The sequence below is a fragment of the Oryx dammah genome, unplaced genomic scaffold (genome assembly GCF_014754425.2).
Source record: "Oryx dammah isolate SB20612 unplaced genomic scaffold, SCBI_Odam_1.1 HiC_scaffold_8, whole genome shotgun sequence".
NCBI lineage: Eukaryota > Metazoa > Chordata > Mammalia > Artiodactyla > Bovidae > Oryx > Oryx dammah.
This window is the reverse complement of record NW_024070192.1, coordinates 24,370,494-24,386,265: the sequence shown is the minus strand read 5'-3', so window position 1 is coordinate 24,386,265 and position 15,772 is coordinate 24,370,494. Positions and strand designations below refer to the sequence as shown.

The 15,772-nt window shown below is 50.1% G+C and overlaps 2 protein-coding genes across 3 annotated transcripts; both read left to right on the top strand.

Moving 5' to 3' along the window:
• Window positions 1-211: 211 nt before the first annotated feature.
• On the top strand, window positions 212-3,871 carry HOXB2 (homeobox B2). Its single transcript, XM_040245602.1, has 2 exons — window positions 212-1,989; window positions 2,759-3,871. Exons 1-2 carry the CDS (start codon window positions 1,608-1,610, stop codon window positions 3,439-3,441), a joined length of 1,065 nt encoding a protein of 354 aa, XP_040101536.1. The 5' UTR covers window positions 212-1,607; the 3' UTR covers window positions 3,442-3,871.
• A 9,205-nt stretch (window positions 3,872-13,076) lies between these two features.
• On the top strand, window positions 13,077-14,483 carry HOXB1 (homeobox B1). Of its 2 annotated transcripts, none has more exons than XM_040245603.1 (2): window positions 13,077-13,656; window positions 14,107-14,483. In XM_040245603.1, the coding sequence occupies exons 1-2, from the start codon at window positions 13,077-13,079 to the stop codon at window positions 14,433-14,435; spliced, it is 909 nt and encodes a 302-aa protein (XP_040101537.1). In that variant the 3' UTR covers window positions 14,436-14,483. The 2 variants fall into 2 exon arrangements, 1 of the variants encoding a protein (XP_040101537.1); XR_005721839.1 differs by lacking the exon at window positions 13,077-13,656 and adding an exon at window positions 13,919-14,010 and having other exon boundaries at window positions 14,107-14,178.
• The last annotated feature ends 1,289 nt before the right edge of the window (window positions 14,484-15,772 follow it).

Here is a 15,772-nt window from a genome sequence, read left to right as displayed (position 1 = left end):
TTCCTCTGTCCCCATTTCCCATCTGTTTCCCTGCTCTCCCAGAATCACCTTTCTCTTTCGCTAACACCCCCCACCTCCAGGCCTTTTAAAGGGATGGAGAATTTCGGCTGTTCCCTCTGCTTTCCCAAAGAGCCAAATTCTTTGATGCCATCGGAGGGAGCTGTCAGGGGGCTAAGATTGATCGCCTCATCTCCTCTCGGTCCCTCTGACCCACTTATTTAAAAATTTTACCCCAGATCGACTTTTCATTTTCTGCTTTGAGATCTAGTTTCCCACCAATTGCTTGGGGCTGTGAGTCTTGTACCCATTCCCTCCAGTAAATCACAGCACTCCCTAAAGTTCATACTATCTTGAACTTCTAAAAAGAAATAAAAACAACAATTTCCCCAGGGGCTAGAAATGAGATATCATCTCTGATCATTATTTTTGCAGCCCCTCCACAGAGAATTCTATCTTGTTGGGGGTATTTATTTATACATACATACAATGACGAAAATGGCAAGGGCATTCCTGTAGGGGGGAGTACCCCCTTCCAATACATTGACCTGAAGTTTGAGAGTTCTTTAAGTCAAATTGGGAGCTACCTTGGTTCTTGATTCTTGTTCCTGTTCCTGGATATAGATGCAGATACAGGCTTGAGGCTTGAGAGGGTGCATATGCATCTTCGACCCTGTCTGCTGGGGTGTCGTAGAGGAGCCCAATGCCTCCAGGTGAGGAGGCAGGTAGACATAGGGGCAGGGGCAGTGCTGCAAATGCTGGGCAGACAAGGGAACTGAGACTTCACAGCTCCACAGGCCAGAGGCCCAAGAGGGCTCCTCACTGTCTATCTCACTCCTCTGTGTCAGCCTAGGAGTGCTTGTCAATTTTCTAAGATTTATCTGTTGCTTTTGGGGGGTGGGTTGGGGATAGTGATGCTGATGATTGTAAATCTCTTCTCTTCCTTATTGCACTGTAACACAGACCTTTCCCAAAGGGGAAAACCTCTTTCTACTACCTCTTCCTCCCATATTGAGATCCTCACTCAGCTTTTTTTTTTTTTTTCCCGGGTGGGGGCAGGGAATGCTGCTGGCCTTATAAAGAAAGCTTTACTGTATTAAAAATATTTGAAAAAGAGGAAGACTTCTCCCTTAGGTTCTCTTGTTTCCTGGGTTCCAGAACCTCTCCTCCTCTGAAGGGAATGAAGAAAAGGTTCCTTTAGCTTTTCTGGAGAAAGCAGGGCATGGGGAGCAGGCATGTAGGACTGGGGGGGCTCATGGTGTCCAGGTCATGGTCCTCTAGAGTTTTTGAATCAATTAAAGCAAATAATGCTCTGTTTTCTACCAGGCCCAGACGAGTGATTGGCCAAGGCGGGTCCCGTGACCATGAATTCCCTGCAATTTCGCCGGAGTCCTGGGTTTAATAGAGAGAGTCCCCATACGCTTGTATTTATCAGCAATATACAATTATAAAGACCCAAAATTTAAAAAAACAAAAAAGAGAGAGAACAAAGTCTTCCCCTCCCAAAATCGCTGCATCACACAAACCTGGGGGGGGCAGGAGGGGGGGTCCCTTCCGATCCTCCCTCCTGACGCCCCCCCAGCAGGCCCCCTCCCCCACCATTGAAAGCCATGAATTTTGAATTTGAGAGGGAGATTGGGTTTATAAACAGCCAGCCATCGCTCGCCGAGTGTCTGACTTCCTTCCCCGCTGTCTTGGAGACATTTCAAACTTCATCAATCAAGGAGTCGACATTAATTCCTCCTCCTCCTCCTTTCGAGCAAACCTTCCCCAGCCTCCAGCTCGGCGCCTCCACCCTTCAGAGACCCGGGAGCCAAAAGCGAGCCGAAGATGGGCCCGCTCTGCCGCCGCTGCCGCCGCTCCCCCCCGCCCCCCTGGCCCCCGAGTTCCCCTGGATGAAAGAGAAGAAATCCGCCAAGAAACCCAGCCAATCCGCCGCATCTCCCCCGGCCGCCTCCTCCGTCCCGGCCTCCGGGGTCGGATCGCCGGCAGGTCGGTAAGCGTGATAGGGGTTGGGTGAAGGGCAGCTAGAAAAAAAAGGGGGGAGAAGGAGCGATGGGGGAGGTAGAAAAATGTGTCGAGCCTGTTGGGGTTTCTTGCCCCCGTCGATTCCAGGGACGAGAAAGCAGAAAAGATCGTTGTGGTTCAGGCCTGGCCGCTGCCAGCATTTTTTTTTTTCCTTTCCCTACAGCAGATTTTGGGAGCTGGGTGGGGAAGAGCATCTTTTTCTGCTAGGAGAAAAGGATTCGATTGAGGTTTCACATTTAGCTGTGTGGAGGAGTGTTGTTGGATGGGGTCGAATTTGGAGGCAGGAAAAGATTCAATCCCATCTACTCTAGCTCTAGGAGAAGTGGGGGAATTTGAGAGCTGGGGGCTGCTAGGGAGGAGAAGAGGTGAGGAACAATCTTTCTTTATGAATCCTCTCCCCAGGCTGAGTTGGAAAGTGCTGAAATGAGGGATCCACTTGGAGGACCTGGGAGGGGCTCTGAGGTTCTGGGGGCGAAAGGGAGCCGCTCCCTAACCCCTGCATGGTCCGTGGGCGGCTCTCTGAATGCTGTGCGCTGACTCTGGCCGGGTCTGGCGGAGAGAGAGGGACGAGAAAGAAGGCAAGAGCCGTGGGAGCGAGCCGCTTTGGTAGGCGGGCAGGTCGGGGGTGCCGCTGACATTGCTTTGGGAGGATGGGATAGTCTTTTATTTCAGCCGAGTTGAGGTTGGGCTGAGGACACGGCCCGCGTTGACGCCCAGCCCGCTTTCCCCGCAGATGGGCCGGGACTACCGGAGGCCGCCGGCGGCGGGGCGCGCAGGCTGCGCACCGCTTACACCAACACGCAGCTGCTGGAGCTGGAGAAAGAATTCCACTTTAACAAGTACCTGTGCCGGCCGCGACGCGTGGAGATCGCGGCCTTGCTGGACCTCACCGAAAGGCAGGTTAAAGTGTGGTTCCAGAACCGGCGCATGAAGCACAAGCGGCAGACGCAGCACCGAGAGGCGCCCGACGGGGAGCCAGCCTGCCCCGGCGCGCCGCAGAACACCGGCGAGCCAGCCGAAGAGCCTGTGGCTAGCCTGGGCCGCCCCTCCGTATTGCGGGCCTCGCGAGCAGCCTGTTGTCACCCGCCCGAGGTCGCGCAAGGGCCTCCGGGCGCCTCGGGCCCCCGGCCTTTGGCCGCTCGCGTGGAGGGCGCAGACGCGCGGAGCCCGAGCGGCGCGCTGCGCGGGGCCGGCGGACGGGAGCCCGAGCCGTTGCCAGAAGACGCCTTCTCGGAACAGCAGGATTCGCCTTTCTTGCCCGACCTCAGCTTCTTCGCGGCCGACTCCTGTCTCCAGCTGTCCGGAGGCCTCTCCCCTAGTCTCCAGGGCTCTCTGGACAGCCCGGTTCCCTTTTCCGAGGAAGAGCTGGACTTCTTCACCAGCACGCTGTGTGCCATCGACCTGCAGTTCCCTTAATAACCCGCTTCGTTCTCTCGACCCCCGGCCCCCCTCAGCAGCCTGCGGGGAAACCCAAGGACCCCCCCTCCCCAAGTCGTATGGACTTCTTTATGTGTTTTGCTAAAATTCAGGTATTATTGAATTAGCGTTTAATCCACCTCCTTTCTTCTCTAAAATATTGGACACACGGGCGTCTTTTAAAAATTACACATAAAAAAAATCCGTTTGGTAGAGTCCTTCCAACGAAATCTCAGGAATAATTAAACTCTGGGGAGAGGGGGGTGTGCTTTCTTAAAAAGAACTAGAGGAACCTATTTTCCTCTCTCTCTCTTTTTTTTTAAGTTTTAGGCCGTAGATTATTTATTAAAATCCTTTCCTAATAGGAAAAGGGGAAAGTTTATTGTACATTATTTTCATAGATTAAATAAATGTCTTTATAATACGGAAACGAGTTATTGTTTGTGTTGGGACCCCGTCCCTTTCCTCCCCGCACTCACTAGGCCAGGCCGCCCTCTCTCTCTGTGTCTCTGTCTGTCTCTGTCTCTCGCTCTGCCCTGGGCCGGATAAGTCCGGGTGGTACAAAAGGGGCCCCTTGGAGGAAGAGGGTGTGCTGCCAGCTGAAGTGAGAGCAAGAAGAGATCTCAGGCGCGGGCTTCACAGTCGCGGTGGGAGGCGTAGAGGTTCGGCTAGATTGGGAGGGTCCCTAGGGCTTCCTAGGCTTCTCGCCTCAGTGTCCTAAGCGGAATGGAGGACTTTTTCCCAGGACGCAGGACGCCTGGGGAACCCGAGGTCTGGGGGTCATGCGCAGGGCCAAGGAGTGCAGTAGGGTCGGGGGTTTTCTTGAGAAGCAGGGTCCCGTACCCAGGGATGGTCACTGGCCTCCAAGTGGACAAGAAAGGAGGCCGTGTGGAAAATGTAGCGGGAGCGGGTCCCTCAGTCAACCCTAAGGCTCCTGGGGTCGGGAGGAGCGTCCGAGGAGCTGCGGGGCGACAAGCTCCGGGAGGCCCGGGCAGCGTTGGGAGGCGCTGGGCTTGTATGGAGCGAAGGAGGAGCGAGGAGAGCGGGAGAGAGACAGGGAAGCCAGGAAGATGCTCAAAATGGCGCTGGGGTCGGGAGGCAGGGAGGGGAGGGAAGAGACTGTGGCCGCCATGACAGCCGCCTCAGGATGCGCGCGGCCAGCCCCGGGACCGTCCCCGCACCCACCTTCACCTTTTTGGACCATCCCGATGCCCGTGAAGACAGGGGGCCTTGTCTCACGGGCTCCTTTTTTGTTTTTGTATTGTTTGAAAAATCAGCCCAACGGATGCTGAGGATGCGAGACAGACGGACAGATAGTCCGCGAGGGGGTGGGAATGGGAGAGGGTGAATGGCGGATCTCACTGGCTGGGTCTGCCTCGCCAAATCTGACTTTTGATCCTTCGCTCTGGGATTTGATACCCGGCCAGAGCGTTCTCCAAATGCAGACCTACTTGTCTTTGCCAACAACTTCATTTGCCGTCTCAGCACTATTTCCTATCTCTCACCGCACCGTAGCAGGTTTCTTGCAAACCCAGTAAGCGGGAGGCAAGGATCGATCTTTCCACCTGCCTCCTGGTTTGTTCCGGGGAACGTGGAGATTTAAAGGGCCCTGGAAAGCCATCCATCCTCCTTAGGTTTATTTAATATTTCTCGGGCTCAGAAACAGACACCGCAGGGCTACCTCCCCAGCAGATGCTGCTGTTCTTGAAAAGCAGTTTATTCCCGGACCTCCCAGACTTTCCCCTGAACCAGCAGGATGGGGACTTGGAGTACCAGGTACTGAGAGGCAACAACTGTCAGGAAAAGCCAGGAGCCGACATAGGTCGTGACATACAGGACTAAACAGACCCCTGCATATTTTTTTTTAATCTGGTCTTTCAATGTGGGCAGTACACACATCTTATTCAGCTGGAATTTAATCCCTTAAACTGTCTTAATATAGAATTCATCTCCTGCATTAAATAATCTTATGCCATGTTAAATTGCACGTATTTCTTTCATAAATAAATTAATATAGAACAATTAGATGTGTATTATAATAATATCATGTATCTTATTAGTTTATTTTCCCTCATAAAATATATACATATGAAATAATTTCAATATATTAAAGTAATAATACAGCTTGTTGGCTTGTGTGTTTATTTTCCCCATAAATAAGTGAATATATAATATATTAAAACCACACTATACATCTCATTGGGCTGTGTGTTTATTTCTCCATAAAATATGCCTATAGGCAATGTTTAACCCCTTTAAAATCACAGCACATAACCATCTCTACACCAACAAAATAAAACAGACATTTCAGCTGGGGTTTTGATTTCTATGGACAGCCAAACTAGATAATTTGGTCTAATTAAAAATGCTCTTTCAGCTATAGCAGATTGTTTACAAAGATGGAGAATACCAGAAGGATCTTGCTAATTGCCCACCTTTCAGCTTTCTTTGGTCAAAAGGAGAGCACACTTCATCAATGCCAAAAATACAGGCTCTGCTCCGTTGGAGAGAATTCACCTCCTGGAATCACGGCTTGGTCTGTAATACTCAGGGGCCTCTGAGGCTCCAGTTTTCTAAGAGACTTGCTCCTCCATGGACCAGCAGCATCAGCACTACCTGTGGGCTAGTTAGAAATGCAGACTCTTAGGCCGCACTCCAAATCTACTGAATCAAAACCTCAATTTAGCAGACCCCCCAAGTAATTTACAGGCATACTAAAGTCTGAGAAGTACTGCTGGATCATAGTGCCAACTTGCTTCCTGCCTTCCTCCATGTTTAACAATTTTTCACCCACTTTATCGGAGTGACCCAAAGGGCCCTGAATTTTACTTTCTGCCTGAGGCTGCATCATTCCTGAATCTTCCCTGTCCAACTGAGTGGGAGTTGGGAGGGCCCAACCAAAGGCTCAATCTACCTGCTTAGATCTAAGTACTTTTTGCATCCTGGGGGTGAGAAACAACCAATCCAGGAAATCAGAAGGTCCAGTATTTTCCTTGCTTATTAGAGAGGAGTTAGAGCTGTTTTTACAGGCAACACACAGCCTGTTTCTCCTATCTCCTGTTCATGAAACTCACCATCTTTGAGGCCACCAGAGAACAAAGAGGCAAGGCATTTATAAAAAGAAATGACTTCTCCTTTCTGTTCCATCTGACTTCAAATTCAAAGGAAGGCATGGCAATTTAGAATTCATAAGGGGCCAGGACTCAGGGTGCCTAAGTTGTGTTCTAAGTTAGCTCCTTCTGTTTGTTTCATCTCTAGGGTCATCCTTTTTAACCTGAGTTTTCCAGGCTGGCTATGGAGAAGGAAGGCAAAGAGAAGGGAGTTCTTAGACAAGGCAGTAGACTGCCCCCTCTCAGTGGCAGGTTAGAGGGCAGGGCCAGGTGGCTGCACTCAGTTATCCCATCCTGATGTGGTATGGCTCCTCTTAAGTGGTCTGTAGGACAGACTGGTTATAAATGGGCTGTGGTTGGAGTGGGAAGGCTTCAGTGCTGTCCTGAAAGCTGCTGGTCAGTCTGCCCTACTCTTGGTGAGTCATTTTTTAAGAAGAATGGCCCATTAATATTATGGTGAAAGCAAAAGACCGTTAGATTGAGAAATTATTTGCAATCACTCTAACCCTGAGCCATTACATTTTTAAAAAACTTATGCCTGGGTAAGTCTCTTCCCCTTTCTGGACCTCAGTTTCTCCAACTGTAAAATAAATGGAAGAACTAAATGACTCTAATATTCTCTGCATCACCATATGCCAAAAGTATATTCATTAGTCATTAGTCTTTACAAACAACATATCAAGTATTTATTATAGTACCTGGTGTCAGGTGCTTTTAAATGGAGCTGGTGACTTTTGATGTATGATGATAACACACTTCACAAGTATCTGGTAGAGCCATTTTAATGAATTTTAATTTGCCTATTTACACCAACAATCATGCCCCAAGCATTATTTAAGTGAGCAGGGAGAGAAATCTTTTCAACAAGTATGTAATTAGCTGTAGCGCTGTGTGCGAGGTGCCAGGTATTCAATGAATATGAGTATTAAGAAGTGGGACATTTTCTAAAAAAAAAAGAGGCACCAAAATTCTTTGCCATGATGTACCAGACCTCATTTTTTTTTTATTATTTTTGAATGTTTATTTATTTATTTAAGGGCTTCCTAGGTGGTGCAGTGGTAAAGAATCTGCCTGCTAGTGCAGGAGACGCAGAAGACACGGGTTCAAGCCCCGGGTCATGAAGATCCCCTGGAGCAGGAAATGGCAACCCACTCCAGTATTCTTGGCTGGAAATTCCATGGACAGAGGAGCCTGGCAGGCTACAGTCCATGGGGTCACAAAGAGTCAGCCATGACTGAGCACATATGCATTTTGGTCACACTGAGGCAGGTGGGATCTGAGTTCCTGGACCTGGGATGGAACCTGTGGCCCCTGCAGTGGAAGCACTGAGTCCTAACCACTGGGCCGCCAGGATTTCCCAGTGTACTAGACTTTAAAAATCCCCTTTGGCCATTGTTTGTCTGGTTGCTAGGGGATTAGAACATAGGTACAAATTATGGGTCTCCCTAAATAGTTCTGCTGAACCTTCTCCCCATCTTTCCTTCAAGTCTCTGACAAACACTCAACGGTCCCACTATACATCCTCCTAAAATATGTTCTATCGAATACATGTCCTCAGTTTGCAGAAAGTAGACTCTTGGGCCCTACATCAGTCTCTCCACCTGTTGCAGCTAATGTGGCCCCAGTCCTCCATTGACCTTTCCAGCCCAGCTCTGCCCTCCTGCTCCCTCCTCCCCCATCCTTCTTCCTACTCAGAAGCAGATATTTGGTGCCTGAAGGAGATATAACAAACTGCTTCCTCCTCTGAGGAGAGAGTCAGCAGTAAACGTGCCTTCCTAAAACCTTCTGTGGACTTCCCTGGTGGCTCAGATGGTAAAGAATCCGCGTATGATGCAGAAGACCTGGGTTTGATTCCTGGTTTGGGAAGATCCCCTGGAGAAGGAAATGGCAACCCACTCCAGTATTCTTGCCTGGGAAATCCCATGAACAGAGAGGAGCCGAGTGGGCTGCAGTCCATGGGGTTACAAAGAGTTGGACATGACTGTGTGGCTAACACACAAAACCGTCTCTAATTCCTAACCACCACAGAAAAATCACAGTCTGGACAGTCATTTGGATACAAATTCAGCTCAATCAGTGTTCAATAAAGTTTCCAATGTGGATATTTTGGCCACAACCACTACACCTGGATAAACCCAATTATGTAGAAAATTATTTCAACTCTTCATGTCACTCTAATCTTTCCTTTTAGCAAGATCCCAACTCTCTGACTTACTTTTCCTTCCAGATGAAGGTTTACATCCTGTTCTGACATCACAGAAGTCAGGTTCAACCCCCAACCTGGACAAGGACAGTTTTCTCCCAAATTGGGAAAGTCAGGGAGTTCTTGTTAATGCCCAATCTTAAATCTTTCTGCTGCAGTTTTAATAAATTATATAATAGTAGAGTTATATTAGGTAAGGTGAGGGCTTGTTATAGATTATATAATATTAGGCTTTACTTAAAAAAAAAACACACCTCCAGTTTAGAAGAAAATTCTTTGCCTGAACAGAGGCAACCTTCTGAATTTTCAATGAAATGTGCATATGATAAAGTACATATTACATAATACATGGTGATATGGTATATAAAAATATAGCACATCTGCTATTTTCCCATCACATATTTCCATATTTTAATATGTCAGTTATATTAAAAACAGAAGACTGACTCACAGTATTTCAGAATGTGCATGTATATGTTAATATCATACACTTACAGAGTTCTCTATGGTTTATGTTTTCTTGTTTGCTTTAATCCTACTAACAATGTAGGGAGGTAAGTAGTATTAAACCCATGCTTCTTCTCTGAGGCTGAGATTCAGAGAAACCAGGGAACTTGTCCAGGATTATAATGCTAAGAAATGGCTAAGCAAGGATTTGAACCCAAGTTTTCTAGGCCCAAAACTAATAGTCTTCCCATTACAATATGCACCATCCACAGTCTATGGTTCTCAACCAGACATGTGACATTTTAATGAGCTTGCAATAAAACACACCACTAAATTCAGATTGCATCCTTCCCAAAAACAGCAACAAGAAATAATTTCTTGTAGAGAAAAAAATTATAACCCTGAATATCCTTTTAATTCTTAAGTTCCAATCTTTGATCTTGGGCTTTGGCCTTTAAGATCTAGGCTGGGAGAGCAGGCAGAGAGGCACTTAAGGATCTAATGAAAGATCTGTTCCGATTGCTTCTGCCAACCCTCAGCTAAGGCAGCTTCCTCCATTGAAAAGTCCAGAATCAGGTATAAACCACTAACACATCCCTATTCTGATTAGAATGGTCTTGTCTTAGTGGCATAAGGACCAGCATCTCTCAAAGATCATATCAGTTCTAAATATGCCTGTGTTCTCTCTGCTCACCTATATGTCTAAATAGATTATAAAAAGAGGAAATCAACCATTTTTAACTTTGCTGTTGAGCCTACACAGACCATCTCTGGTGAATTTAATCTGGTCAACCAGATAATCCTATAGGCCACAGGTTACTTCAGATGGGGATTACTTTGTTTTGGTTGCCCTCAGCTGTGGGTTTAACAAGAAACCCAGGCTCCATAGATTTTCTCCTCAAGCCAGAGGCCAGTGAAGTTTCTTTTAAGGAGGAAGAGACTGGGAACCTAAGAACCCATGTTGCCTTTTCTCTCAGTCCTTTCTGCTGGTTGGGAGTTGTTGCTTAGTTGCTCAGTCATGTCTGACTTTGCAACCCCGTAGACTGTAGCCCACCAGGCTCAGTCCATAGATTTCCCAGACAAGAATACTGGTATTTCCTTCTCCGTGGGATCTTCCAGACTCAGGGATTGAACCCATGTCTTCTGTACTGCAAGAGGATTCTTTACTGCTGAGCCACCAGGGAAGCCAGCAGGAAATCTGGAAAGTTTTCATCTTTCTGCTACACAGGAGAAGGTAGCAAGGTTCAGGGATGAATTGGGAAGCTGAGGCTTAAACAATTACTGCACTTGATAGTACAACTTGAGGCACTTTTGCTCCACCCCTTTCCTTCTGTATTTATAATAGACTATTGGTGACTTCAGCTATTAATTAGGGAAACTGCATTTCCCCAACTCCCAGAATGATTTCTACTCTTTTCTCAATCTGATTTGGAATTTACTGCTTCTTTTAGCCCTCAGATTGTTTCCTTGATTAGAAGAGCGAGGGATGAGGTGAGGAGGTTCTCTCTGGGAGGGAAATGTGGAAAGTGGAGTCTCAAGTCTCCCAGAAGAAGGGCAGCCAGGTCAGATAAAGGCCTAGCTCAGATGTGAGGTTTGAAGGGAAACCCTGGTTCCCTAATTCCCTCTTTTCCAAAGGCCTCTGTGGAGGACATCTTAAAGTGAGAGGAAACAGTTGGGAGCATCTACCAACCCAAAAAGGGCAATAGAAATATGCTTGTTCTCACCTCAATACTCCTTTTCTCTTCAATTCTTCTGCAGCCACTGCCTGCCCCCAACTTCCACCTCCCACCTCAACCCTCCTTTCCTTTGTCCATCCTCATCATTTGGCACTGAACAGTCTCTCACCCTCCCCCACTGCATCTCTCTTAAAAGAGTTGCCAGCTGGTCCCTCCCCACAACTTGTCCTGCTCCTCTGAAGCAGAGTACACATGAGGAGGGAGGGAAGTGGGGATCCTGTGACATGCTTTAAGCTTTTTCATAGTTGGGGGCTAAGTAAGGCTCACAGTTATTAAGAAAAGAGAAAGGCAGTGCGAGTCTGGTGATAGAGACAGAAAGGAGGAGAGAATAGGCCAAGTAAGGGAACTGGGAAACAGAAAGAGGGAGCAGCGACACAGAGACTGAGAGAGACAACTTTGGGCCTCCTTGCAGAGAGGAGGACCCGCCTTGCCCTTTCTGGGGTGGGGAAACCTGAGAAGTTTTGAGGGTCCTCTCTGGGCCTGTCCCACCTGCTTTCCCTTCCTCCCCTTAGCTCAGTTGTTTACAGAGATCCTCCTCTGAACTCTTGCCCTCCTGGACTTGCCCTAGCCCCGGCCCCAGGCCTCAGCCAGGCAGACACCCTGACAGATTACAAATGAGCGTGGGTGTTAGATTGCGCCAAGCTCTTGTCCCCAGAGTCTGGAGGAGGGGAATCAATGGGCTCTACCTAAGAGCTTCCCTCTAGTTCCATCTCAGTCTGAACAGAGTGAAGGAGGCACTTCCTGTTCTCCTCCCCTCCCCCAACCATAACCCAACAGACACACCCAGCAGAAAGGGGTGAGACTCCCCTCCTGAGCCTCAAGACCGCCACACGGAAGCTCCCATTCTCTAAGCAAAGTCCTTTGATCTATTCTAGAAAATTCACTGGAAACTTGAGTAATCTTTAAGATGTAACTGCTATTGAATTTATGGATTTGAGGCTTGGGATTTTGGGGGAGAGGGGTGTGGGGCAGGAAGGAACCAGAAGAATGCACTATACTAGTTTAAAACATTTCAGGAAAAGAATAAAAATTCCCTCGTCTTCACCTGTAAGTAAACATCACCTAGCTCTGTGCTCATTGTGGCTCTCTGGAGAGACACAGGGAGTTATTTGAGTCTGAGTGAGCGAGCCAGCTACAGCTATGGATGGCTAGAGAGAGGATAAATACATCCGGAGAGATGAGTTGATGGATAGGTAGGGAAGGAATATAAATATGGAGAGAGATGGAGGAACAGAGAGATGGATTGAGACAGAGAGAATATAAAAAGAAGCTGAGGGAGAGAAATGGATGCGTGAATGAGGAGAGAGTGGTTATGTGGAGAGGTGGAGAGGGGAATGGGGCATTTCTCATCCTCTTCTCCGCAGTTCTGTCATCTTGTCTTGCTCCTTGAAATGCCAGTTTCCCACCCCTCACTTAATGAATTCTTTCTCTAGATTCTAGGCCATGCCTCACACCCTTAGGTGTTTTTGCATCCTTTTCCTTCACAGTCATCCATTTGGCCCAAGACAACATACCTTACTTGGCTGTTCTAGCCCATCACCCCAAATTAGGAGAAAGAAACTCAGAGTGGGAGTTCTGGGCAAAGGAGGCTGGATTCCCCATCTCCTGGTCTACAGACTTGGGGAGGGGGTCGCTCCTTTGTGAGGTGAGGGGGGTGGTGGTGGGAAGAATGAAGGGCAGCTGGGTTGAATTTGTCCAAATCTAATAACCTAGGAGCCTATTGAAGGCCTTGGGGACTGAGAGGGGAGGAAAGTCTTGAATATTCCTCTAACTTTTGCCCCCTCTCCCTCTGGTCCCTTCTTTCCAAAAGTCTTTGAAGAAAGATGTTTTTGACGCTTCCATGTCGCCCTCAGATGGATGGGCTGCGGGTGATTGAAGTGTCTTTGTCATGCTAATGCTTGGGGGGTGATGGATGGGCGCTGGGGCTGCCAAACTGTGGCCCGCTGCGCCCATTGGCCTGGGAGAGATCACATGCACCCTTCCACCCCCACTCCCTACCCCCTTCCTGGGGGAGCGCTGGCCCAGGCAAGCTGGGTTAGGCCATGGATGCAAGCTTCTGCGCTGTGACATACTGCCGAAAGGTTGTAGGGCAAGAGGGTGTCTTCCCTAAACGGGCCGACCCTCCTGCGGCCTCCACGCATGGACTATAATAGGATGAACTCCTTCTTAGAGTACCCACTCTGTAACCGGGGACCCAGCGCCTACAGCACCCACAGCGCCCATACCTCCTTCCCCCCCAGCTCGGCTTCCGCTGTTGACAGCTATGCAGGCGAGACCCGCTATGGTGGGGGGCTGCCCAGCTCTGCACTCCAGCAGAACTCAGGCTATCTGGCCCAACAGCCACCCTCGGCATTAGGGGTGCCCTTCCCCAGCTCTGCGACCTCGGGGTACTCCCCAGCTGCCTGCAGTGCCAACTACGGGTCTTCTCAGTACTACCCTCTGGGCCAGCTGGAAGGAGATGGAGGCTATTTTCATCCTTCAAGTTATGGGGCCCAGCTAGGGGCCTTGTCCTCCGATGGCTATGGAACCGCTGGAGTGGGCCCGGGGCCCTATCCTCCACCGCAGCCCCATTATGGGAACGAGCAGACAGGGAGCTTTGCACCGGCCTGTGCTGATCTCCTCTCCGAGGACAAGGAATCGGCCTGCGCGTCAGAAACGAGCACCCCTACAGCCCAGACCTTCGACTGGATGAAGGTTAAGAGGAACCCACCCAAGACAGGTAGGGCTCAGACGTGGCCACCCCCTCTCTGCGGGCTCAGAGCAGCTCTGCTGCTTTTGCACGGAGGTGTCCTGGGCTGGGCTCCTGTCTGCACACCGGGTAGAGGCAGGTAAGGGCACTGTGCTCACTCTCAGGTCAGGTGGGGTCTCCCCACCGAGTGAGTGCGCAGTTACCCTTAAGAGTAAGTCTCCACACACACCCGCACTTCCTGATCTGTGTGCTCAGGGCCCGCCCAGGACCTGGTGTTCCGAGGAGGGGGAGCTGGAGGGTGGAAGTGTGGGGGGCTGCTCCAGGTTGCCTGGAGGGGTGCCTGGTGATCCATGGAAACTTTGAGAGCTGAAGCCGGATAGAATGGTGACTGGGGGTGCAGAGCTGGCCGGGGCGGGGGGCGGGGAGGGGAAGGAGAAAGAGGAGAGAACTGACGTGGCCCTTCTCTCGCCCCGCCCCTAGCGAAGGTGTCCGAGCTGGGCCTGGGTGCGCCAGGTGGCCTCCGCACCAACTTCACCACTCGGCAGCTGACCGAACTGGAGAAGGAGTTCCATTTCAACAAGTACCTGAGCCGGGCCCGGAGGGTGGAGATCGCTGCCACCCTGGAGCTCAATGAGACGCAGGTCAAAATATGGTTCCAGAACCGGCGCATGAAGCAGAAGAAGCGGGAGCGGGAGGGAGGCCGGGTGCCCCCAGCCCCTCCAGGCTGTCCCAAGGAGGCGACTGGAGACACCTCCGACCAGTCCACGTGCACCTCCCCGGAAGCTTCGCCCAGCTCTGTCACCTCCTGAACTAAACCTCCCACCCGGGACTCCTCAGCACCAGAGAAACGAGGAGTCCCGTCCAGCCCTCTCCTCTGTTCTCCCTAATCTCGGCCTCAGCTCGACTACTTAGGCTGGGGCGCCAGTTCAGAGCTGCTTTTGGGAGGAATGGGGGACTGCTTTCCTCCAGTCTGGGCAGGGTGCTGATGGCTGGGGACCCTACCAGACCAGAGGCACGGGATACCCAACCTGTCTAATGTGAGGGAAGGGCTTCCCTCTGCCTCTAATCTGGGGATCAGCCCTCGGGTGGGGTGGGAGCAAGTCCCAACCTCCCGGGTTCTCTTTTCCCTTCCAACTTCCATTTGTTCAGTCCAGTGCCTTTGAGCTTCTCATGCACTCTTATCCTAACTCCCCCTTCTAGGCCCGGGACAGAGAGAAGGTTTCCTGTGTGGGAGGTATTTGGGTGCTGGCGTATGACCAATGCTTAATCTCTCTAGTTGCCACAGACCTTACAATAGCACCAGCTGCCTTGTGACAGACCAAAAAACTCCCCCCACCACCCCATCAAACCCTATTAACCCCCTCCTGGCACATTTGTATTGCACTAGCGGCCTCCAGAGGTTGTTTTCTGAGACCTGCCCCCACTCCAAACCCCGCGACTTTATCTCGAAGCTACCAAAGTGTTTTGGAACTTGGTAGTTCACAGACTTCTGGAATGTTGTTTGAGGCTGGACCCCAGCAAGCCTCTACCAGGAAGGCGCAGGCTCGCCCCAACTAGTTCCTCCCCTATTTATTGCCTCCTGGAAAAGCCAGGACCTTCTTCCTCATCTCCACTCCCTCCCCTGGTGCAGCCCAGGGAGGCCCAGGTGCAGGGAGAGCTCCGACCAGCATCAAGCATTTCTCTGAACACTGGGACAGTGGAGACACCACTCTTTCTGGAAACCTGAGCCCCAAGAACCGGGTTCTCTCTGTACCTCCAGCTACCTCATTTCAATAAAGTCTGTTTTCCCCTCCTCCGGCATCTTCTGCTCCTCTGTCTAGGGGTTAAGGGGGCTCTCTCCAAGAGGGCTGGGGGAGAGATGAGGAAAGAGTAGATGCAAGTTGGTTGAGTTGGAAGCATCTGAGCTTTATGATCTCAGTTGGGTAAAGAGAAGGACTTACTGGGTGGGGCCTAAGCAGAACCGGGTCCTAGGTTTCCTAATCTGACAGCGTCAGTCCTCCGGGAAGACCTGGAGGGGAAAGGAGGTAGGGAGGAAACAGTTCGGAGACCTTCTTGAGAGGAGGAAGGCAGGAAAGGAGAATAGTGGCTCTGTTTGGAGAGAACAGAAAAGGGTGTGAAAAGAGGAGGAAGTTGGGGAAAGGCGAAG

Excerpts from the sequence above, each read along its gene's own strand:
- HOXB1 (XM_040245603.1), top strand. The coding sequence starts at position 13,077 with ATGGACTATAATAGGATGAACTCCTTCTTAGAGTACCCACTCTGTAAC. Across the intron at positions 13,657-14,106 it reads GAGGAACCCACCCAAGACAG|CGAAGGTGTCCGAGCTGGGC; the intron begins GTAGGGCTCAGA and ends CCCCGCCCCTAG.
- HOXB2 (XM_040245602.1), top strand. The coding sequence starts at position 1,608 with ATGAATTTTGAATTTGAGAGGGAGATTGGGTTTATAAACAGCCAGCCA. Across the intron at positions 1,990-2,758 it reads CGGGGTCGGATCGCCGGCAG|ATGGGCCGGGACTACCGGAG; the intron begins GTCGGTAAGCGT and ends CTTTCCCCGCAG.